Below are 24,480 nucleotides of genomic sequence, written 5' to 3'. Positions count from 1 at the left end.
GTAGGCGGAGTTAGGTTTGTCTCGCACGAGTCCCTCCGTGTGACGCAGGCGCTTCCAGAGAGGCCAACCAGCAGTTTCCCCAAAGTTGAAAGTGTCTTTGGTCGCTGCTCAACCCGTCAAATGTCATTTTCCGTCTCTGTCACATGTTTTTTTTCCCCACAAGTCCCGTTGCCGCGTCTGAAAAGTGGCGCCTTCATTTTCGAGATAATCATTAATTAATCACGCATCTTAAAACTTCGGGTTATTTTTCTGACTGGCCCGGGATCGTCTCTCGGCTGACCCCTGAAGCAAATCCGACCGTTTCGGGCCGTTCCATTTTCCCCCCCCCGAGGGGGAGATCGACTTTAGAAAACCAGATAGCATCCTGAAGCGGAGGGCAACCGAAGAGATGCCCCTTTAGGAGCAGTGATGATGACAGCTTAAAAATTCCGGCTTTGTGGTGGACACGTTCCTCCGTCCAGGAGAAGCGAGGCCGGGCAGAGCACCGCCTCAGCAACCCCCCTTCGCCACTCAGTGGTTGCGTCGACCCCAGTCACGTGCCCCCTGGAGCGGAGCGTGCCTCCGCTGCGAGCGCGTGAGCGGGAGTCATGGCTGCGCTCCTCAGGTCGGCCTTGCGGCTCCGCTCGTGCCTCTTGCCCCTGAGGGGGGGACGCACCGTCGTGGCCGCCGTCTCCTCCCCGGCGTCGCTCCCCTCCGCCCAAGCCGCCGCCTCCCGCGCTGGCAGCAGCAACAGGTGAGTACGTTCCCGGGCGGGCGAGAGTCCCGCCGGTGCCCGAAGGAGCCGCGGCGGCGGGAGAGAGGGCGAAGGTCGCGCGAGGGTGTCGCCTGCGCTTCCTTCTCTGCGCCGCCCAGCCTGCGGTCAGCAGGCCTCTAGCTAGAACCAGCCTTCAGCCCACTCGGAAGGAAGCCCCGTCGAGAGCCCTACGCTGTGATGTGGTTAGGACAGCCTTCCCCAACCTGGTGCCCTCCACTACAACTCCCATAGTTCTCAGCCAGTAGTGGCCGGGGGTGATGGGAGTTTTAGTCCAAACACACCTGGAGGGCTCCAGGTTGGGGAAAGCTGGGCCAGAGTAGCCTTACTCCAACCTGATGCCCCCTTCGTTCTAGCCACCATGGCCAATCTTGACTGGGGATGTTGGGAATTGTAGTCCAGATACTTTGGGAGGGCATCAGGCTGGGCTAGAGTGGCAGGCTAGTCCTCAACATAAGAACCCCGCTGGATCAGACCAAAGACCTATCTAATCTAATATTCTGTTGCCTACAGCAACTAGCCAGATGTCTCTGGGAAGCCCACAAGCAGGTGATGGGGGCAGTATGCTTCTTCCAGTGCTGTTTGCCCCAGCAACTTGTATTCCAAGGCATGCTGCCTCAGCTCCTGAAGGTAGCAAGTAGCTATCATGTCTAGTGGCTATTGATGGCTTTATTTTCCATGCTTTTGTCTAATTCCCCTTTAAAACCATCTAAATTGGGGCCAGCACTACATCATGTGGTAGTGAATGCCATAGTCTAACTGTGTGCTGTGTGAAGAACTACTTCTTTTATCCATGTTGAATCTCTCATCAATCAGCTTCAAGGGAGGGGCCATAGCTCAGTGGTAGAGCTCATGCTTTGCATGCAGAAGATCCGAGGTTCAATCCCTGGCATCTCCAGGTAGGTCTGGAAAAACTCTTCCCTGAGACCCTAGAGAGCTGCCGCCGCCAGTGTTGACAGTAGTGGGCTATATGGACCAAGAGTCTGACTCAGGCAGCTTTCCGTATTCATATGTTCGTGAGATGACCCTGGGTTCTAGTATGAGAGATGGAGGAAAACTTCACTTTGTTTGGATGAAAGATGGGATATGCATGTAAGAATGTAATTGTACTCAGTTGGGCTTGCTCCCAGGTAAGTGTTCACAGAATGACAATATATTTAGCAGCATCAAGTGACAGGCTTTCTTTTTTTTTCCCCTTGGAAAGTTTCCCTTCAGGGTGCAAATGTAGGGGTTACAGGTTTGAATATTCACTCATGTTACAATCTCCCAGCATGTAGAAAACTAGCATGTGGGGTAAGTTTCAGCCTAATGTTCTTTAGGGCTCAGATAATCAGGGAAAAGAAGCCACTGTGGCTTCTTTTCCCTGCCCCCCACATGCGGCTCATTCACCCTCCATTTCCCTAATTTCCCATGCTACAGTGCAGGTTGCGGTGTCATCCGAATCCGGCGAGGCGTGCAGTGCAGGTGGCTTTCAAACCACCCCGCAACCCCTACAACAAGCCATGGGTTGTGGGGTGATTTGGAAGCCACCCCCGCTGCACACTTCTCCAGGTCCCAATGACACAGCAAACTCAACTGTGGCGCAGGTAATTAGGGAAATGGCGGGTGCATGAGCGGTATGCGTAGGGCAGGGAAAAGAAGCCACAATGGCTTCTTTTGGTCCACTGATCATCCAAACCTGGCCACTCTGAAATCCATTTCTCTAGGCTTTTCAGTGCACTAAATAAAATTGCGTAGCAGTACATTTGAATAGCTAGTAAAACCAGTAATGACACCAGAAAATGAACTGAATGCAAATTGAAATCAAAGATCTTGCAGCAACCCATGCAAAAGATGGATACGCTTCCTTACTTCTGTGGGTAGAGCATATTAGAACCTAAAGGCCCTAACTGTAGCTGTCATTCTTCTGAACTGATGAAGCAAAGACCTGATTTCCTGACCTGGGTTGGAATAGGGAGATGTGGTCCCTCAGGTATGTAGGTCCCGTGCCATGTAGGGGTTTAAAAGGTTAAAAAAACAGCATCTTGTTATTGGGCCTGGAAGTTCACAGGAAGCCAGCACAATGCCTGTTTTTCTATGTTCTGGGGGGGGGGGGGGTGTTGTGTTGGAATATTCAAACATACAACTCTGAACTTGTAGCCTGAAATGGTCCAGCTCAGGAAAACTTTTACTATGTAGCAGGGGTGTGCAAATTGTAGGCCAAAACGTCTGGAGAGCCACAACCCCCATGATCCCCCACCATTGGCTGTGCTGGCTAGGGGCTGGTGGGAGTTGTAGGCCAAAACATCTGGAGGGCCATAAGCTGCCCACCACTGCTTTATAGTCTTTATTTATGCATTTGTCCTCACACAATTCTAGTTGAGTGAGGGAGAGAGTGGGGCCACGCTTGCTGTTGCATCCCAGTTGGTCTGGCCCTGCCACATTTCACACAGTGGAGCAAGGAGGTCTGAAGCAGGGAGCCTGTTCTTGGGGTTCTACATCATGTAGGAAGCTATGTATGTAGAGCAGGCCCCCTGCATCAGACCTTCTCTCTTCAACACGTGGAAGGCTGCTGGGATGGGGCCAGTCAGTGTTATCCTGCTCTCCTCTTCATTTAATTGGAAACATGAGGGTGAACACGCAAATAGGGCTTTTTATTCTGCTGAATGTATAAACTAGCCCATAGGCCTAAATCCCTTCAGGGCTTGCTTATTCATGTAGTAATATCACTTGATCACTAAGTGCAAAGAGGCTGGTTCACACGGACACTTGCATCACTTGCATTCTTGATGAACTGTGTTAACCGAGTCCATTGAAAAACACTGCATTTTGAAGTGATGTGCAAACACTTCCTGTGGTGCTGTTATGTCTGTCATAGCTCATTTACAGATGGAAATTATCACTGCAAACACAGAAACCTGTTCTTGTTAAAAATCCAGTATATTATATATAGCAATTTAGAATGTGTGTAGGCTTACCTGCTAAAACCGTTCGCATAAGTTAAAGCTGCAATTAATTATCAAGCTAGCATAGGATTTCTTGGATTGTTTGTGTTTATTTCCCCTGCTCTCATGTTATAGTATTCTTCAGTTTACCTGCTGTTTTTGGTGTATGGCTTTCAGGTCTTGTAAAGCGGAAACTGATAGAGGTTTGTATCTAATGTTAGTCTAACATTAGACCCATTTCAGTGGACCTACTGTAAGTAGGACGAATATCTTCACAGGCCCTTCTCTGGGTTCCCCCACCAAATGAAGTGGGGTGGGTGGCTACTAAGGAGAGGGCCTTTTCCATTGTGGAATGAACCTCCCCAGAAGCTCACCTGATACCTGTATTGTGGTCTTTTCAGAACCAGGGGAAGGCCTTCTTATTTTCCCAAGGATTTTAGTCTTTCAGTTTCTGTTCTTTTTAAATCTGTTACTGTATTTTAAATCTTTGCACTGCTGCTGATTTTTATTAGGTTTTATTCTGTAGTTTTAAACTTTTATATTACATTTTATTGTGCTGTATTTTATGGTTTTAATTGTTGTGAACTGCCCAAGGAGCTTTGGCTATTGGGCAATATGGAATGTAATAAATAAATAATACATAAAATCAGTCAATCACTAACATTCAATACAACTTGTAGATTGATCTTCTTCAGTAACTTGTCAAAGATTACTGGAGCAAAGATGACTGCAGCAATTCTGAATGCACTGATTAGGGAGTAAGTTCTCAGTCAGGCTTATTTCTAAGGAAATATACTTAGGACTGCCTTGGGAATGCTAGGATTAATTTACACTTTACCAGATTTCTCCACGATAGGAAATGATCAGCCCCCTGCTGTGCATACTGAGAAGAAACTTGGCCCTTTCAGTAAATATGTGCTATTCTCAAGTGACATGCCCTCAATGTGTTTTTCTTTTACGAAGTATCTGTCCCAAGTGCTAAAAGAATTGTGCATTAGTCCCCAGTTTGCTTGGTTAAAAAGTGTATACTCTTGGGGCATAGGCATGATCTTGCTGCATAATCCTGTGTTTATTCAAAGTAAGCCCCACTGTGTTCATTGGGGCTTATTCCCCGTTAATTGTGCACAGGATTGCAGGCTTCATCTTTCTCCCCAGGTAATCTCAACTGATTTGCTCAGATTTTACACTACAGTCTTCCATTATATCAAGTACCCCAACAGCCAAAATAGCTGGGGTGCAGCTAGTGCGAAAGCAATAGCTTTGAAGAAGTTTGTTTAAATATACAATTTAACAAAAATAATACAATAATATCAATAACTCGTGCATAACACAATGAGTACTATAACCGAGTGTTATCAGAGACTTTAAAATAAACAATAAAGGGGAAAATTAAAAGATATTTCCTCATAGCTCACTTGAACACAGTTTGGATAAGCTTTGATGAAACGTTTTAAATCATTGATCTGAGCTGTTGCAAGTTTTGGTTGTGAAACACGTCATCCCAGTTTAGTCCAGCAGAGACCAGTCCAGTTGCTCATCTTGTATGGAAGCTGCACTGCTAAAGCGTAAAGAGCTATGGCTGGCCCATGTAGGGGAAGCCCTGTGTGATGGGGCTCTGGCAGTTATTTATGAGCAGGAATGAGAAAATGTTTGAGAGTTGCTTATAACTCCTTCATGTAATTTTGCAAAAAAAGTATTCATTATTTTAAAAAATTGTATCCCGCTTTCCCTTTCAAAATAAGTGACTAACAACAGAAAAAATTGAAAACGTCCACAGCAACCTGGCAAATAAGTTCATAAAATTCACAAGCTTGCTAACATTTTTACTAATCCACATGCCTGTACACACTCATATGGGACGTTGATGATCTAAAACAAAAAGTGAATCACCTTTTCCCATTTAAAACGGTTCCCTGCTTGGTTGCCTGGAGTTCATATTTTTATTCTTCATAAGTAACTAGTGAAATGGCTGCTCACAAATTCAGTAATAATTTCTGATAAAAATGGTGTTGTTATGGAGATCCTGGATAATAATGAAATGAAACGAAAAGCAAATGGTGTAAGAGTCAGAATAGCTGACTAGACAGTGACCCAGTTCGTACATAATGAGCAATCCATGGTTTGTTAACCATGGTTTGTTTGGGAGCGTGGGAGCTTGCTGGCTCCCAACTGTTTGCCCACTTCTGTTGTGTGTAAACCTGGAATTCTGGGTCGTTGAGGGAGAAATCCATGGTGCTTGGGATAAAGCTCTGGGTTGTTTCTCCCTCAACAACCAAGAGTTTCAGGTTCACACGTCATGGGGAACAACCCGAGTGAGCAAGCAGAGAGGAGCCAGCTCGCTCACTCCCAAACAACCTATAGTTTATTAACTGTTGGTGTTCTTTGTGTGCGAACAAGGTCAGTGTAATCATTAAGAGTTGGATCCAGTGCTGTTGTTCTGCTGATGGAAGGAGTTCCACTCCCTTTGCATACCCACAACAACTGTTCCAGAGGGCTGGGAAACCCTTTGCACAGATTGTAGGGCAGTGCAGAGGGCTGCAGGGTGTAGGACAGAAGGAGAAAGGCCTGTTGCACTTGTGTGACATTGGATTTAATCCTAAGTATTTAAGATGGGAGGCTCTCAAACTTTGCTTTGTAAGCTTCCCAGTAGCAAACAACTGGGACAAAGATGGATGGTAGCTGGCTGTATTCTGTACCTCACTTGTAGGTTGTGAACAGCAAGACTGAAAGAAAAGAGCAACCCGCAGCAAACATTAAGGCTGACCAAGGAAGAACCCAGGAAAGGAAAAGGCCGCTCAGGACTGGTGTTTGTGTTGGTAGTATAAGAATAAGCATACAGCATACAAATGCAATGCATCTACTTCTTGGTTCAGTTGTGACAAAGTTTTTTCCTAAACCACTCATGAAGTGGCAGGAGTTATTTGCAGTCCAGGTTGTTTTTGTGGCATTTGCGGACAACAGGACAGGGGGCTGTTGCTCCTGGTATTCAGTCTGCTTTTGGCTTCCAGGCCAGCCTGTTATGACACAATTGCAGCCTGCGGTGTGTACAAAAATTCTGTCTAAAAAGCAAAGATTGTACTGGCAGAGCTAGCCCTGCACACTTTTTATCAGCAGGCATTGTGTTATGCAGTGAGGACATTTTTGTCAAACTGGACAGAGCTACTCCTGTGGTTACCTATGACAGGGCCTCTCTCAACTTCAAGAGATACTTAGGTTCCAGAATACCCAATTTTGAATGATTTTTTTTTACTTCTGAGTTTAGACATTATAGTTGATAAAATACTGAGATGATAGTGTATTAACTGTGACTCCTTAGAGCCTTCAGCAGCCTAGTTCATTTCCTCAATTCAATGAAAGGGTTTAGAACTAATGAGACATTTGAGAGAGGGATACATAATGACTTTCTAGGTGCTTTTGGATACATCATTTCTGTCGTATTTTTAAAATTTTGCTGATGCCAAGAAAACTAGAGTTTTCCCTATGGAAATGGAAGCTGCTATGACGGTGGTGGTGATAATGATGATGATTTGCATCATGCCAGCCTTCCAGTTAATTTTTTTTAATTAAAAAAACTTTAAAAATCAGGAGGGGTAGCTAGTGGGGGCCAAGGGAGGTGTCTGCAGACACACTGGTTTTCGTGAGTTCCACATCGGAGACCCCAGCACTAAACCATAGTTTAGCATCATGAAAACAAGGTGTAACAAGCCTCAAGCTTGTGTCCCCCCCCCCCCACTCTTTTTGGTGTAGCTACGTGGTAGGGATTGGAAGCTTCTGTGTCCATTTTAGTTTAACTGCAATTTTGTGTTATGTCCAAACCTGAAAAACTGTGGTTAATTTTTACTGCAGTCAGTGAAAACAAGCAAGCTTTATTAACCATGGGTTGAACTTTGCTTGTTTCTGCTAACCAGAATTCTCACATTCCCGTGTATAGGAACAATGAGCAGGGCCTCCTTGGGGTATCTCAATGGATATTTTATTTCTCTGTCTAACAGACTGTTCAATAACCAAGTTATCTGGGTAGCTTACAAACATAAACGTTAAAATGTGATCATGAGCCATAAAATAATATTTTGAAAACTTGATGGGGGCACCCAGAAAAAGGCCTACGAAGGTGATATCAAGCTCTGGCTGGGTACATGTGGGAAGAGAAGATCCTTCAGGTACCCTGATCCTAAGCTGTTAAGAGCTTTAAAAGTTATGATTTATCTCTTCAAGTAATGTTAAGAATTAATGTACTGCATACTACTAGAGTTACAGGGTGACTATCTTCTATTATCCTTCCAGTATTACATTTTTCAAAATGTCTCAGTTGTAGGACATTCCTTTTCTTTCAAGCGTAATTACAGACCTATGTGAGCTCCAGTGTTGAAAAGAAGAATCATAACTCAATCACAGACCATACCAATGTTCCTAGCTCCATAGCTAAGGAATAACTGGATCTTTAATAGTACAGTTCATACCATTGAGCAGGTGCATGCCATTCTTAACACTTATGCCGTTCTTAACACTGGAGAGATTCCAGTTATGCCAGCCTTCCCCCACCTGGTGCTGTCCAGATGTATTGGACTACAACTCCCACAATCCAGTCAGCATAGCCAATGCTGGCCAGGGGAAGATGGGGGTTGTACATCTGGAGGGCACTAGGTTGGGGAAGGATGTCTTAGAGTACTGAGCTCTTTGTAAATTACAGCAAGCATTTCTGTAAACTGCAGGAATGTCTTTCAGCCCAAGGGCTGAATTCAATTTTGGGGAAGCTCTCTGGGGATGTATTCTAATGGTATGGCTGAAGGCAAAATGGGGCAGGGCCAAAATACCAGCATATTTTAGTTTAAAGCTCTTACTGCCAGTAACTATGCCTTAGGAGAGGCATTTCAACCTTTTGGAATGGGGAAAAACTGTGCAAAAGCCAGGAAACCACCGAACGATCAGTGGTTGGGAGAAAGGGGGTAGAGCCAGGGGAAGTAACCATCTAAGGAACCTGGGTGGGCTGGATTTGGCCCCTAGGCCTGAGGTTCTGCACCCCTGCTGCAAACAAACGCTTGTAGACAAAATCTGTAAAAGTTGAAAATATCTGAGTTGTAGCTGCTGAATAGGCATATTCTATGTTTGAAACAGATTCATTTTACAGAAGTAAATCTCTTGCACCCAGGTGTTGTTGCCGTTATTAGTATTTCACACCAGACAGCTTGCTTAAGGATCAACTTAGCCTTCTCTGACTTGCTGCCCTCTATATGTGTTGAATCTGACTTGCTGCCCTCTATATGTGTTGACCAGCAAGTGGTCAGGGGTGATAGGGGTTGTAGTCCAAAACATCTGGAGGACACGAGGTTGGGGATTTGTCATTAACTTATCTCAAATTAGAATGAGAGTTAATTTCTAATCATTTACACACACATACATGCGCGATCTGACTTCATTGTCACCTTTTTAAGAATGGTGTCTTTGATCTGAAAAGAAACCTTAGTTTCTGATCTGTGATGCGTACCAGTCTTAAGTTAAACTTGTCTGCTAAGACCTAAGGATATGTTCCTTCCTAGAACCTTAGATATAATTACAAGTAATCACTTACCCAAAGCAGCAATACTCCATACTACAGTATTTTGTTGCAGGTCCCACTTGTTTATGGCTAATAAAGGTGTCCTTTAGCGCACACTTGACAGTGGGCATCAGTTGGTTAATTAGAACTTGGGCATGGATCTTGCCAAATGCAAAATAAGCACTGCAAAACTTTTCTATGTGCTCAGTTGGCTTTGTAGCTGGTAAAGCATTCTATTCTTGGGAAATTTATATTGCATATATTTTCCCAGTATTTAAAGTGTCTTATCTAGGTAGTTGAATTATGCAAAACTCCACTATATATGGGCCAAGATGGAGTGTGTTTATACAGATTAACTTTTGAAAACGTTGGAACAGAAAATGTTGTTGCGGGTATTAATACTTGCCAAGGCAGACTGCGCTTTGGCTTTAAAATATAGGCACACAAACTGAAAACAATGAAAAGTTGTTTTCTTGTTCATTCTGGAGGGAGACAACATACATATTAAATGACTGCTGCCTCTTGAACCCCTTCTATACGTTTGGGAGACAACCTCTTTTCCTATATGGGTCCATATAGTTTCTTGTTAAATTCAATGATACGGATAGGCTTTGGACAGTCGGTGGGTACTAATGCAAAGATTTTTGGCAAAAGTGTCCACTATGTTTCAGGCCCCCTTTTATCTTCTTATCCCCACTCCACCCCACAACCACATTAGTTTCAGTTGCCACAGCTCCCAATTACTGCTTAGCTATTGGGCCTATAACTAGCCTGTGTTAGCACTTCCTGCTCCATGTGTTGGGGATTAAATGCTACATAATAAAAACTGCATATAAGCAGTGTACAATGTTATTTTTCCTTCCGAGTGTTGCCTTGAGAGTCTTTTTTCCCCATTAATTCCTTCCTTTCTTTATGCGGTTTCTTTCTCCCAACAGACAACTATTACCTCACATTCTACCCCATCCTTGAAACTCTCCAGGTTTGCTTCTGCTATGTACACTCAGTAAATCAAAGGCACAGGTATTGCTGTTAATTCCCCTCAAGGGGGAACTTCTGGATTAATTTGGCAGAATGGGGGCAGATCTTGAAATATTTTTTTCTGTTCATCTACAGTTTGCTCTAAACAAGGCAATGTCCTACCAGATTGCATGCAGACGTGATGTTAAAGCAGTTGGTTTCGCGTCCTTAGGCAATCTGGAAAGATTGCTGTTAAATGATGTCCTGGTTTGCATGATCAAAATAACCCACCATGGCTCATTTAAGCCATGGTGGGTGCAGTGCATGCTGGGTGGAATTTGCATATTCATTGTCTTGCTTTCCTTGTCATGCAGACCCATGGTCTGTTGTTAGGTTATGTGAGGGTTGTTTACCCCTCACACAACCCCCTCGACCCAGGTTCGCATGACACAACAACCTTTGGCCAAGCAGTGAATATTCAAAATGACCACAGGCATGCTCTGCAACCCACTGTGGCTTAAATAAATAAATAAGCCATGGTGGGCTGTTCAGTTGTGCAAATCAGCCCGATGACTGTAGATTTGTATGTAACAGTCATTGTTTTCTGGATTTTTCCCTATGTTAACATTTTAGATATAAAAGTAAGTAGATTTCATTAGTCTATGCTAATTTATGGTAAAGATGTAACAATTGCTTGACATTGCTTTAATTGTAGCATTTGTTTCATTTTGCAGACATCTGATCTACCAAGCAAGGCTTTTTACAATTGCAACCCAAGAGAAGGGAGATGTTCAAGAGCAACCAGTTTCAGCTATTCGAATGAAGCAGGCACAACATTTTGATTGGGCTTTGAATAGACTGGATAATTCTATCAGAAGAACAGGGCGCATTACTAAAACTCTTCTATTAAGAATATTTCATGATGTGAGCAGAACAGGTAGGCAGTTATTTCTCATTTAACATTTAATTGACCCAACTTTAGGTTTTGCTAAAAAGCACCAGTGTGACTTACATTTTTGTAAACTCCTTTGGAGTTATTAATGTACACTGCCTTAAAACATTTCAAAATAGTAACAGCATTTTTATGTACTTCATGTCTAATGGTTTGGTAACTGTAATAAGAACTTTAGTTTTGTTTACTCGAGGTACAGATTAGGGATGCTGGAGAAATTTGAGATGGACTAAAAGGAGCTTGGATTTCTAAGAATCCGACCTGTGAAATACGCTGTGGAGCGGCCCCTCAGGCCGCGTGGAGTCCACAGACTTCTGGATGATTTTTTTACTTTCCCAAAATAAATTCATAGGAAAATGCATAAGTTTCTGCTGAGGAAACGTTGAATGGAATGGGAGACAATACGCTAAGTATTACGTACTGAGGTAAATTCTGTAAATACCTTCATAAATACTTACATAAGTATTTGCTTATTTTTCTGCAAGATTAAAAAAAAAAATTCTCATCCATCTGTGGGCGGACAATGGAACAAAAGGCACCTAACAATCTGCAAAACACAGACGGAGCAGATTTTACACAGTCCATAAATTCCTAGTACAGATACAACTTGTGAGAATTGATTTCTTTGTAGAGGACAAACAGTTTTACAGCATTGATATGACATTAGAAATTTAACTTCCATTGGAAATTATTGAACGTAGTGCCTTTAGGCAGACATGAGCAGACATCAGGCCTGTGCAATCTACTTTGTTTTTTCACTATAACCTCATGTTACACCAGTCAGAGCCCAGGTGCAAAATAGTGGTATGGGTGGGCAGACATGAGTGAAGAATTAAGAAACAGGGTGCCCAAGAATTTGTGATCGATACCAGAACCAAGCTCACAGCTCCTTTCATACAAAAATCCATTCATGGTTTTCTCCTGAGTGTTCTTTTTTTAGCAATCTAATACAGGGGAAGAAAACTTTTTAGTTGTTAGTATTTGACAATTGGGAGTCAAAACTCCTGCCAATCCACTGTGTATTGCCTAGGGATCTGCCAGTAGATCCTGATCCAGTAGATTCTGCCCATCCATATCTTAAGGCACAAGCCCTGTTATAACCCTTCCCCCAACAGTTGCTTTACACAGTGTGCTCTGCCTCAGCAGGGCCATTTAATTACAGCGAGGCCCTCCTGTATTTTATCCATCAGCATCCCAGAGTTCTGGGACAGTCTTCTCCCAGCACAAGCAGTAGTAAAGAGCCCCCAGTAGTTAGATGCCAGACAAGGTGCAGTGCACTCTGTACAGCGACAGCACACACTGTGCACAGAGGCACCTTGCTTGTCAAGGGTGCAGGATTGCACCCATTGTTAACCACTTTCAGCTTGCTATAAATTGCAGGTGCGGACCCCCGATTTGGATTGGGTGGCTGGGCAACTTTAACCCATTGTCTTGTGCTGTGGTGCAAATCCTGATCAGGACTTCCATGCTTCCCAATTCACACTGGGGGTTCCAGGATGGGAAGCTCCCATTTGCAGGACATTTAAGGTGACAGATGCATTAGGCAGTATAAATAGGAAATATATTATCCCTTAACTTAAAGCTTTCATTGAGAAAGACTTTAACATTTCCTTACCTGTTCCCTGTAAAAGTGGGATTACCAGTGTGTTTGCTTCTAAATTCAAATAAAGAATATGGTGTGAGCTTGGCAATCTGTTCAGTGAGCTTGGATGGAGTCTTACTTTCTTGACCTGATGTGCTCGCTGTGGTGATAGTCCTATTTATGTATGTATTTATCTGTCTATTATCTATGTGATTATGGTCTGCACTGTTGATTGTATCACTTCATTCTGGCACAGTTATGTGTTAAGTTGATTTAAATCATGCTTTTGTTTGGTAAACTGCTTCCAGATCTGATGCACATTTTTGACTTTCCAAAGTTTTTGCTTTCATTATACTACATTAATTGTGCTTTCCTTGGGAGCTTTGTATGTGTATTTTTAAAGTATTTATAAACAATTTCTCTGAGGAATGTGCATTTATGCATTCATGTGATACTGAAATTCCCTATGTCCATCATAAATATGTTACACATTTGTACAGTTATTCCAGGAATAACTAGTTTGTGTAGATGCACATTGGTGCTCACATACCACAGACTAAAGGCAAAACAGTCTCAGTTGCATATACATGTCACTGAAGGTTTGGTCCACTCTTAGTAGCCATAATAGAGTTCTGAGTTTATGATACTTTTTGTCTGCACATATTTATTTTTTTATTTATTTCATTTCTATACCGCCCAATAGCCGAAGCTCTCTGGGCGGTTCACAAAAACTAAAACCAAACAACACACAATAAAACAATTTAAAATATATAGAACATTAAAACCACAATATAACAATACAACCACAATAAAACCTAGCAGCAGTACAGGAGTTTAAAATACAGATTTAAAACAGCAAAGATAAAAATTTAGAAAGCTAAAATGCCTGGGAAAATAAAAAGGTCTTCACCTGGCGCCGAAAGGAGTACAATGTAGGCGCCAGGCGAACCTCACTAGGGAGCTCATTCCAGAGCCGGGGTGCCACAACAGAAAAAGCCCTCCTCCTAGTAGCCACCCGCCTCACTTCCTTTGGCAGGGGCTCACGGAGAAGGGCCGCTGATGATGATCTTAAGGTCCGGGCAGGCACATATGGGAGGAGGCGATCCTTCAGGTAACCTGGCCCCAAGCCGTTAAGGGCTTTGAATGTTAACACCAGCACTTTGAATCGGGCCCGGAAATGGACTGGCAGCCAGTGCAGCTGGAAAAGTACTGGCGTAATATGAGCTTGCAGGCCAGTCCCTGTTAACAATCTTGCGGCCCTATTTTGGACCAGCTGAAGTTTCCGGACCGTTTTCAAAGGCAGCCCCACGTATAACGCATTGCAGTAATCCAGACGAGAAGTTATCAGAGCATGGATAACTGTAGCTAGGCTATCTCTGTCCAGATAAGGGCGTAGTTGGTATACCAGCCTAAGCTGATAAAAAGTGCTCCGTGCCACTGAGTTCACCTGTGCCTCAAGTGACAGTAATATTTGTATTACAAGCAGACATAGTTGCTCAATTTAAACTAGAGATGTGAGTTTTCTGGAAAATTTTGAAGTGGGAGATTTTCCTCTGCAAACTGTTAATTTGCTTAGGGAAATTTGCAGTGGAATTTTTTCAGTTGATATTGGAACATTTTCTGATGCCCTAAATAATGATTTAATTTAGCATGTTTATTTTACTTGTACTTAGTACAACAAAGCTAAAAAAAAGTACCCCGTGTTAATTTTTTGTCCCAATTTGTCCCTGACCTGAATATTTGAGGAAAAAATTAAAGCACACTTAGGGCACAATACTATGATCCTGGAAAAGTATCCCCAGGACCATAGGATTTTTCGGCCCTCCTGAGGCTGTAGGTACTCTGTGTTCCAATCCCTCCCCCTGCCTCCTCCCCCGACAGCTACTGCGGAAAGAACTGCGGCAACCACTTCCCAAGGTTGCAAATGAAACTTTGGGGAGGAAAAAAGGGAGCATTCCAGGAGAAGTGGAAGGGAGGCCAGGATACACTCTCCAGCCCCCAGCAGCACAACCTCTCCAGACTAGATGGGCTCAGAATCATCTCTAGAAGAAAACAACAATAAAGAGGACGTAGAGGCAAACATCACTTCTTTTGCTGTATCTGCACTGCTGGGTCATTTGGAAAGGATAGGATTGCTCTGCCCATATAATTTAAATGTTATATTATGTAGATTTTGTTACTGGAATACTTGTAATTTTTTTTTAAAGATAACAGCATGTAGTTCCCTTGCATTGTTTAAATTTAAGAAAAAAAACAGGTACTGTTAATATGCTAATAAATCTTAGCAACCTAAAGGACTGTGCGTTATATGCTGACAACCGCTCATCTACAACTTTGAAACTGCCAAAGTTGTCTAATATTGTATTTGCAAATGATATTCCTTTATTGTTACTAATGAATTTATGAAATTGAGAATTTTCTGTGGAAAAATAAAGCACTGGAAAATTTTCTGCCCCACATCACTGATTTAAAACTGCATCAACACAAGTTCTTACTAAAATCCAAGGATCCCCAACCCAGTGCCTGTGGGTGACACACCTGCAGAGACATTCCTCAATACCCACCTGGCTCTCCTGTTCCTCAGGTGGAGTTCTCCACTCCTACCCTCCCCTACTGCTGCCATAGCTACACCATGGCCCAATAGGAAGCCCCCTTCTGCACACCTCTGACCAACTAGAACAAAGAGATGGCAGAACATATCTAGGATATCCACCAATAATGTTGCTCAAATAATAGGGAAGTCAATGTGCAAGTTAAGTATGCCCGAAGGAAGGTTTTTTCCACCATTTCTTCCTTCTTCCCCTTTGCTTTCCTTTTCCTTCCTCCTCACTGAGATGTAAAACTCCAGAAAGTTTGAAGTTAATGGGAAAAAATTGTTTTTTCCCATTCCCCTCCTGGAAAAACAGATATTATAAAGGGTGCAGGATCGAAATATATGCAATACTTGTTTCTTATCAACCTAAACTTATTTTACTGCTTTATCAAAGTAAAATGCATAATTTATAACTTACCATATAACAGTATTTGGCATATTTCTGAGGTTTATGGAGCAATGCTAGTTATTTATTTAAATACTTTTAGGCCATCTTTTTGAGTAAGAAGCTTTCATGGTGGTTTGCTTAAAAGAATAGTATGTTTACTCAGAAGTTAGACAAACTGTTTAGTGTTTCTCTCCTGGTAAGCACAACTAGGATTGTATTTAAAGGTATAAATGTCTTATAATGCAATCCTATGTATATCAACCCAGATGAAATCCCCACTGAATTCAGTGGGATTTACCTTCTAGTAAATATTACAGGATTAGAGTTTTACAAGCAAAATTGTGAATATACCCAATATGAGAGACGAGAGCTGCAAACTGCTGCATCCTATGCTACCTAAGCACATATATGATATGTTTTTGCCATATGAGAAGTAAGAAACAACAGTTGAACATAAAAATTATAAATGTTGTAATAAACCCAAAAAAGTGTATTTTAAACTGAAACAGTCATACAGACCCAGTATTAAGGATTAGCTGCATATTTGTATATCTTTATAACAACATTGAAAACATTCAACTCTACAATATATATAGGAGTTCATTCTTTAGTCCTATAGATGGAAGATTTTTTACATAAAACAAACTACACATTTTGAGTAAGTAGAACTTTGTCTTAAAAAGAATTTCACTCATTTTGAAAGAGTATTTCATAGGGGGTTTTTCCCCCAGTGTTCCCACAAATTTCGTATCCAAAAAAATTGGGTGGAAATGTCTTGTGGGGAAGACATATCCCTCCCCCTATTTTTCCAGTTCTTTTCTGGGCCTTCATGTCTCTACCTCTACCTACTACTCCCCTCCATTGCTTGGTTTCTCTTTACTTTCTCCTGCCCCCTCTGTTGCTGGGCTTTCCTGCTCCCTTCTGTTGGTGGGATTTTCCTTTCCTCACCACGCCCGTTCGGTTGCTGGGGCTTTTCCTACCTTTCCCCTCATCGCAGCCATTTTGTGGTATTCCCAAAATACTTGGTAAAAAAATCCTAATGTGCCCAGAAGTCCAAAAAGGTTTGGGGACCCTTGCCCTAGTCCTGTAATATTAGCTGTAGACACATAGTTTAAAAACCCACTGTCCATCTAGTGCTGAAGTATCTTGCCAAATACGTTACTACATACTCCCTATCGGTCAGATGGTTCAGTGTTGCAAAGTGACTTTCATTCCTTGTGGTATTGTATATTAAGAGGCAATGTGGATACTCTTACGCTTAAACTTTGAAAGCTAAGCTGTGTGCCTTATATCACTGATGTGCTCACGTTGCATTTCCGTATATTTTGTTCCAATTTAGGTTATCCTAGTAGTAACCAAGCTCTGTTGCTGTTGAGAAGCTGTGGTTCATTACTGCCTGAGCTGTGTCTAGCTGAAAGAACAGAACTTGCCCATATTATATGGACCAAGCTGAAAGATCTGGGTATGTCTGTCCTTGTGTTTAAGTAAAATAAATCATATAGATGTGATCTTAGTGTGTGCTGCCTTTTGTCTAAAGTAAAACTTAATGGAATTCTAATACTACTATATACTAAATGTCTAGCATTCTTTAAATATTGTCAGATAGAACACTTCCGTGTCTGTTCTTTCAGATTTTGAGTGCTTTGCTGACATCTAGGGGTGTTAATAGTAAAAACCAAGCTTTATTTTTGTTCATTTAATTTAATTGATTTGTTGCTTATTGCTATTGAGAGTTTATTGTTTTTGTATTTTTACCTTGCTAAATTACTAGATAAAATTCTGTGCAATATCCCAATTGGGTGTCTCCCTTGATCTAGCTAGTAATAATTCTTAATCAAGACATTTAGTTACAAAGTAGATATTAAGTGGTAATTGTATTAAAATAGTATGCATGCTTAGACTTGGTTCAGGCATAACTCCAAGCTCTGGTTTGGGGCTACTTGAACAAGATTTGTGCTTATATACCCCCACCCCCTCTGCAATAACTTCGATTCCCTTCCCTCCCTTCTGCTTTAGCTTATAACCATATTTTAGTAATAATCTAAACCAGGCAAACTGTGGTTTGCACAAAACCTAGCCGACCTTGGCCCCATTGGTGAAGTGTATAACACAGGGTTCCCCAATCTGGTGCCCTCCAAGTGTATTGGACAACAACTCCCACCATCCCAGCCTGTCATCCTGACTGGGTATGACTGGGGTTGTAGTCCAGCACATCTGGAAGGCATCAGGTTGGGGAAGGCTGGCATAACTGAAGTGTTAAGAACAGCATGCACCTGCCTCATGTGGTGAGTCACTGAACTGCAGGTGGCAACTTCTCAGGAAATAAGCTTCCAGACATGGCCTGGTTGTGCCCACCCAGGCTGGCATTGGATCCTTCTGGGTGGGAAGTAGTATTAAAGGTTTCCTATTGCAACTGAGCCTCGACTGAGTGACAAGGTCTGCCTGAGCTCTTGCATGTCTCGTGTGTCTAGTTCTTGCTCTTCGGTCTGAGCTCCTGGTTTATTCTCCAGTCCTGTCTTCTGGTTTCCCCTCTTGATCCTTATTGCTGTTCAGTCCCAACTTCTGGGTCCAGGCTCTAGACTGCTACCCATGGCCCAGCCCTGACACTAGTTTCTCCACAGACCTGAATTGCAGACCAAATTCAAACTAAACCATGGCTTTGTAGTTTTGATTAGCAGCAAACTATAGCCCTCTTCATATTTAGCAGGCTCTGTTGTCCACATCTTCAAAAGCACATCCGCATTTTGTGGCCATGCCTACAGATGTTCATGTGGTGGCACAGCTCCATGCAATCAGGAACCCGACTTTTCCAGGGGTGTTCCAATCATGTGGAACCCTGCTTATTTGCAGGTGCACATTGCTGCTTTGCATTTTAGTGTGTGCACCGAATACACAACCTTGCCGGGGAGGTGGGCGGGGGGCGACACAACCTTCTTCCAGGTGTCTATACATACAGGGAAGGTGCAGAGAAAAGCCATAATGCCTGAAAAGGGCTTATAGCTTGTCACTAATTCAGAAGTGCTACCAATCAAGAAGGAAGAAGTGGAATTTGCAGTATAGGAGGAAGGAGCGTGAAAATGCAAATCATGTTCTAAATGCTCCAGCCTCTGGTTTGAAGAATTGGGAATGCTATGTCTCATTTGCTTTCCGGCATTGTTGAACAAGCTGTAGACCTAAGATGTATTGTGTTGAAAACAATTCACAACAGATGTGTTATTTAATGGGCTGGTTTGCACAATCACCACATGCCAGTGGCCGTTTCAAATATTCAAACCATGATGGGGGGTTACCATGGTTCACCATGTCATACGGACTCAGGCAGCATGGCTTGTTGGAAGGGGAAATGATCCTCCAGTAACCCTACAACAGGCCATGGGTTATTGGAGGGTTTCCCCCACCGACAAGCCCGGCCACCCGGGTTCAGACAAGCTGTGGCTTGAATAGGCAACCTGGCGCCTGTGAGCATTGTGGCTTGTAGCTTAAATAAGCAGGCTGCAGTGATCGTGTGAACCAGGTTGATGTGTTTTTGTGCTTTAAGCTTCGCACTAAAAAAGTGCACAGTGTATAGTGAACTACTAGGTGCGGCGGCATAAGTTTCTAGCCTCTATATGTCTGTGTTTTGTTACTTTGGCAATGTTTGTGTCAAACTATTTTATCATATTGAACTTCTTCTGATTTCAGTGGATTTTACTAATTTTTTCCCCTTTATAACCTCTTGTTTAGGTGTTGTATACGATGTAAGCCATTATAATGCTTTGCTAAAGGTGTACCTTCAGAATGAACATACATTTTCTCCAACTGAATTCTTAACAAAAATGGAAGATGCCAATATTCAGCCCAATCGAGTAGGTACTTCATCAAGGCATCTTCTCCCCCCCTTCCCCACACTCAGTAAATATCAAGTCTCATTTTCATCTTCTCTTTTACAGGTCACATACCAACGACTGATTGCTGCCTATTGCAGCAAGGGTGATATTAATGGTGCAAGGTAATGGTTTGCATAAACATGTTTAAATATTTTATAGCTGAAATGCATTTTACAGTACAACCCTATGCATGTCTACATAGGGTAAGAAGTAAGTTTCATTGATTTCAGTGGACCTTACTCCCAGGTACATGAGTGTAGGATTACAGCCTTACTGTGGTTAAACATGAAGTCAAGTTTAACAAACTATGCCCCTTTTGCTGATTGAAAAATAGAAGTGCCATTTTTAACTGGCACTCAGCATCATTACTGAAGTGGTAGCAGTCTTTGCTTTTCCATTTTGAAGTTGGTTGAAATTTGGTTAGCATTCTAAAACAACTTTTGCAATAATGGATTATTGAAGAATAGCTTTGTCTGAGTAACTGTTGATAGGATGGGTGGTAGAATGATTTTTTGGCTATGATTGCAAAATACGCTAAGTTATGGTTTAGTGCAATGTGCACAAAAAGGTGCTGGTTGGTTGAAACTAGCTATAATTACTGTTAACCACAATTCCAGGTATGATGACACAGCAAACTGCAGTTAACTGAAAGTGGAAGCAAAAGCTTTCGAACTCTCAGCTGTGGGAGGAGGGTGAAGGGCATGAGCCCAAGGCTTGCTGCAGCCCATTCATGTTTCAGTAAGCCATGATTCAGCATGGTGTGTGAAAGCAGACTGTGGGTTATGCGAGGGTTGTTTAACCTTAAAATAACCCCTGCTGGCCAGGCTTGCATAACATGACAACCCCGGTCATGGTTGCATATTCATAATGAGAGCCAGTGTGGTATAGTGGTGAGAGTGTTGGACTGGAAGCTGGGAGATCCAGGTTCTAGTTTCCACTTGGCCATGGGAGTTCACTGGGTGACTTTGGGCCAGTCACAGACTCTCAGCCCAACCTACCTCACAGGGTAGTTGTTGTGAGGATAAAATGGAGAGGAGGATAATGTAAGCCACCTCAGGTTTCTTGCAGGAAGAAAAAAGGCAGGATATAAATGCAACAAATAAATAAAGGCGGCCAGCATGCGTCGCAGCTCTTCAAGGGTAAATTAACTTTCAGTGGGCTGGTGTATCATGTGAACCAACTCATTGTATGTGAGAGAAAGATTAGAACTAGAGTAATTTGTAAGGAACAAGTTGCAACAAAAATAACTAGCTGCTGGAGAAGGTTTGTATACATTTTTATGCTGCACAGTGCTTGTTATGCCATTTAACATTGCCTAATTCAATTGGGAATTTCTGTTTCGGGTTAATCTGTGATTGTCAGGCACTGAGGAATACTTGAGGTAGAATTCAGAGGAATTGACATGTGCCATTTTTGTAAAACATGTTTTAAAATACTGTATCAGGAATATTTTACATTTAAAGCTAGACATCCATCGCTCACAAATAATGTATTACAGATGTTTGTCCTTTTTGTCAATTTTATGTATACATCTTTTTTAGGAATAACTTATTTAGTTTTACTTTAGCATACAGGGTTTACTATTAAGGTACAATGATTGGTTAATTGCATTGTCCAAGAAAAATATAACTGACTTGGTCTTTCATCTTGCAGCAAGGTTCTTGGTTTTATGAAAAGCAAAGAGCTCCCAATCACAGAGTCTGTGTTCAGCGCACTTGTGACTGGCCATGCAAGAGCTGGGTAATTTATAGTTCTTAAATTGTTACATTATCTTAAGTGGATATATTTTCAAAAAATAATTTTTGAATGATTACAGTTGAACACTATTCATATTTTTCTCCAGTACTTATGTGATCCAAAGTCCAGAGATCTGTGCATGTGCTGGTGTGTTTGACAATCTCATAAATGCAAGAGCGTCTCCATTGTGGAGCAGTGCCTTTTTGCATGGGACTTTGTCAGGATTTGTGGCTTTGGATGATATTTTCTGTCCGCTCTTATCCTTCCATATTTCATTCATTCCTTTTACATAGCCATTTAATTGAATGAAGAACTCATGTTGGATAAAATGTGATTGTGGATTGTCTTTAAGATCAGGAGACTGGCTTCATTCATAGGCAAGGGGCTAATACTAATCATTACCCATATATACCATTTTGTTTATCACTGTATTTAAAAGTCACTGAAATGTTTTTCATATTTTCCCCCCTGGAATGCTTCAGAGATATGGAGAATGCAGAAAATATCCTTTCTGTGATGAGAGATGCTGGAATTGAACCTGGTCCAGACACTTATGTTGCATTATTGAATGCATACGCTGAGAAAGGTGACATAAATAAAATTGAAGAGGTAATACACTTTGCTCCTGAAGGCACAACTCTTTCTAGAGTAGATTTTATAATATCCACCACTTTTCATCCATGCATTTTTCCAAAGTGCCAGTAACTAATTCAGTAGTAGTTGGTGTACAGTGGTAAGCTGAGGAGAGTGGCTTGGCTAAGGCTACCTAGTCATTTTATGAGGCAAGATTTGAACCAGAGACCTCCCAGCTGACATTCTTGGCCTTTACATTACACCAGATTTAGTCATGACACTATCAGCTGTAGAATCTTTAAAAAATGGTGTGGAGATCTGCCAGCACATAACCCCTTTGGGAAAACTGTGTGCCTGTCTTCAACATCCATGTAATCGTATAAGAGACATAAACATTTGTTGAGATTAGTGTTGGAAAAGAGAGGAATGTGCTGAAGATGAATGAAATAGTTCATAATTATCATGGGATAAATTGTGTTTTAACAGCCAGATCCACAACCCAGTTAAGCTGGCTTTTCTTCAGTTTAAGCTTATTATCTCCCCATGAATTTAATGAGGACTATACTCTTTTGAATCCAAGCAGTTGAGCAAAACTGTAGATTGGGGTGTTCATCTTAACCTCCCCCCACAAAAATTTTCCCTAGTTTTTACAGCAGTATCTGACTGATGGAAAAGGACTAATGCTAATGCTTTCCAAATAGGTTTTCTCTCTCACTGGAAAGGTCCCTGAACAATGCAGAGACATGATTGTGCCAAGTGTGGTATGGCAGTTTGGGAGTTCTGCAACGTTCTGCATCTCCCTTCTGGCTAAATGGAAATTACAGCTGAAGAAATAACAACTGCCCTATGTGCTAAGATTAAGAATGAATGCAGTGCTATTAGAGCATGCTTGCACATTAAAAAGGAAGTTGCAGCACAGTATTTTGCTTCACTGATTGTTTTTTAATTGTCCTATGTATGCAACATTCTGTCAAAATGCGTTATCGGCATAGCTTACACAAATACTACCCTATGGAGCAGATCTATGCTAGATCCCATTCTTTTAGATATTTGTCTTCTGATTAAACATCTTCGCATATAATGCATTCACAGAAGTCAATACACATGCCCTCTTTATAGATGGAAAACTATGTTGTGTTGTGTTGATATTTATATCTGTGTTGATATTGATACTTATATCTATAATAGGCATGATTAATACAGGTTACAATTTTTCTTGCTATTATAGACGCTGGGAAATACTGAAAAGGCTGAAAATTATCTTTTAGACAGGGACTTGATGGACATAATTCTTACTCTTGCTAAGGCTGGATATCCTCAGTATGCACAAAATATTCTGGAGAAGATGAGATATGATAGAGGATACATTCCAGGTAATGTTTCCAGAAATCTGGCTTGCTTATTTGTACTCAGCGTTATGCTGCTAATAGGACATTAATGAGAATTTAAGGTTATTTACTAATTCACCCCATTTGAGCAGCTCAGAGTAGTAATAGCCATAGAACAGAAATGTATATCTCTTTCAAATACATTTTTTTTAAAACTATGGATGAGTTTAAAAACCCTTTTTATTGCATCCTTTTATTTAAATTGTCAAAAGATGTGTAGATTAAAAGATTGCAGACTCTGTCAAAATGTCTCATTTGTGCCTTGTCATGACTTGACTTTATATAGTCATGGCAATATTAAGGTACAGTAATCTAGACTTTTTCCCACCATTTTTTATGATTCTCACTACATCAGATGGCCATGAATAGTTTGTATAGCAATAAGAAAATATAGGATATGACCACTGGCTTTAATGATTATTGGAGGCATTTTTTTTACTTTAATACATTCTACCTACGTTACAATATGCCTTTCCTAAACTGCACCAGCATTTCATATTAACGGATACAAGCTATTTATCTTCAAATTGCGGTATTAGTAATACTTAAGGTCTTCCAAAAGTTGATGTATTTTAGCATTGTTATTCAGTGAAAAATTAATGCCAGACCAAGCTCTAAGTGATACGTTTGCAGTAGCACTACTTTGGAACATTAGTTAATGTTCTATTACATTACTAGAATTCTATTCTATTACTAGAATTCTATTACATTACTATTACAATTCTAGAAGAAACCATTACTAGATTTCTTCTAGAATTGCATTGAAGTGAATGGATTACGTATCTTAGTGCTTGGTAAATTGCACACTAAGCTGATAATTTACAAGTAAATGGTTTTCCACAACTTTTGGATGTAATGCCTTTGTATCTGAACCATGACTGTTTGCTTTGCTTATCATTGTACTATCATTTTTCATATAATTCCTAAAAGTATACTGCTTTAAAATAAATGGTTTAATTCTTCTACACATTAAGGCAGAGAGGGTTGTGTTTTTTTTTAAAAAAAATCTGTTCATAGTGGTATTTGGTTCTTCCCCCTCCCCTCTCTTTACTCCAACATCCAGATGCTATGAATCTTTGCCTGAGTTTAATAACACAAGGCTTAGAAGATACAGCTTTTCAAGTTCTGAAGTCGTTTCCTGCATCATCATTCGATTCCCAGAATGGAAATGTCATGGACCGTGGCAACTTCTTCATACGGCATTGTGTAAATATGGACAAGGTATCTGAAGTT

The 24,480-nt window shown here is 41.5% G+C and overlaps 1 protein-coding gene across 3 annotated transcripts in view; it reads left to right on the top strand.

Moving 5' to 3' along the window:
- Window positions 1–563: 563 nt before the first annotated feature.
- Window positions 564–24,480, top strand: part of LRPPRC (leucine rich pentatricopeptide repeat containing) — a 158,614-nt gene continuing 134,697 nt past the window's right edge. For 2 of the 3 annotated variants that reach the window (XM_084828950.1, XM_084828951.1), the window contains exons 1-9: window positions 564–733; window positions 10,903–11,105; window positions 17,023–17,145; window positions 19,407–19,528; window positions 19,613–19,671; window positions 21,203–21,289; window positions 21,769–21,895; window positions 23,088–23,232; window positions 24,311–24,468. In XM_084828950.1, the coding sequence (XP_084685076.1) occupies window positions 588–733; window positions 10,903–11,105; window positions 17,023–17,145; window positions 19,407–19,528; window positions 19,613–19,671; window positions 21,203–21,289; window positions 21,769–21,895; window positions 23,088–23,232; window positions 24,311–24,468 (1,170 nt within the window). In that variant the 5' untranslated portion in view covers window positions 564–587. The remainder of the gene's footprint in view (window positions 734–10,902; window positions 11,106–17,022; window positions 17,146–19,406; window positions 19,529–19,612; window positions 19,672–21,202; window positions 21,290–21,768; window positions 21,896–23,087; window positions 23,233–24,310; window positions 24,469–24,480) is intronic. The other variant, XM_084828952.1, reaches the window with a different exon arrangement.

The sequence above is a fragment of the Heloderma suspectum genome, chromosome 1, assembly GCF_057233095.1.
Source record: "Heloderma suspectum isolate Gila_16-S chromosome 1, 16-S_ref, whole genome shotgun sequence".
Lineage (NCBI taxonomy): Eukaryota > Metazoa > Chordata > Lepidosauria > Squamata > Helodermatidae > Heloderma > Heloderma suspectum.
The sequence above is the reverse complement of the archived record's forward strand: the minus strand, read 5'-3'. Positions and strand labels throughout refer to the sequence as shown.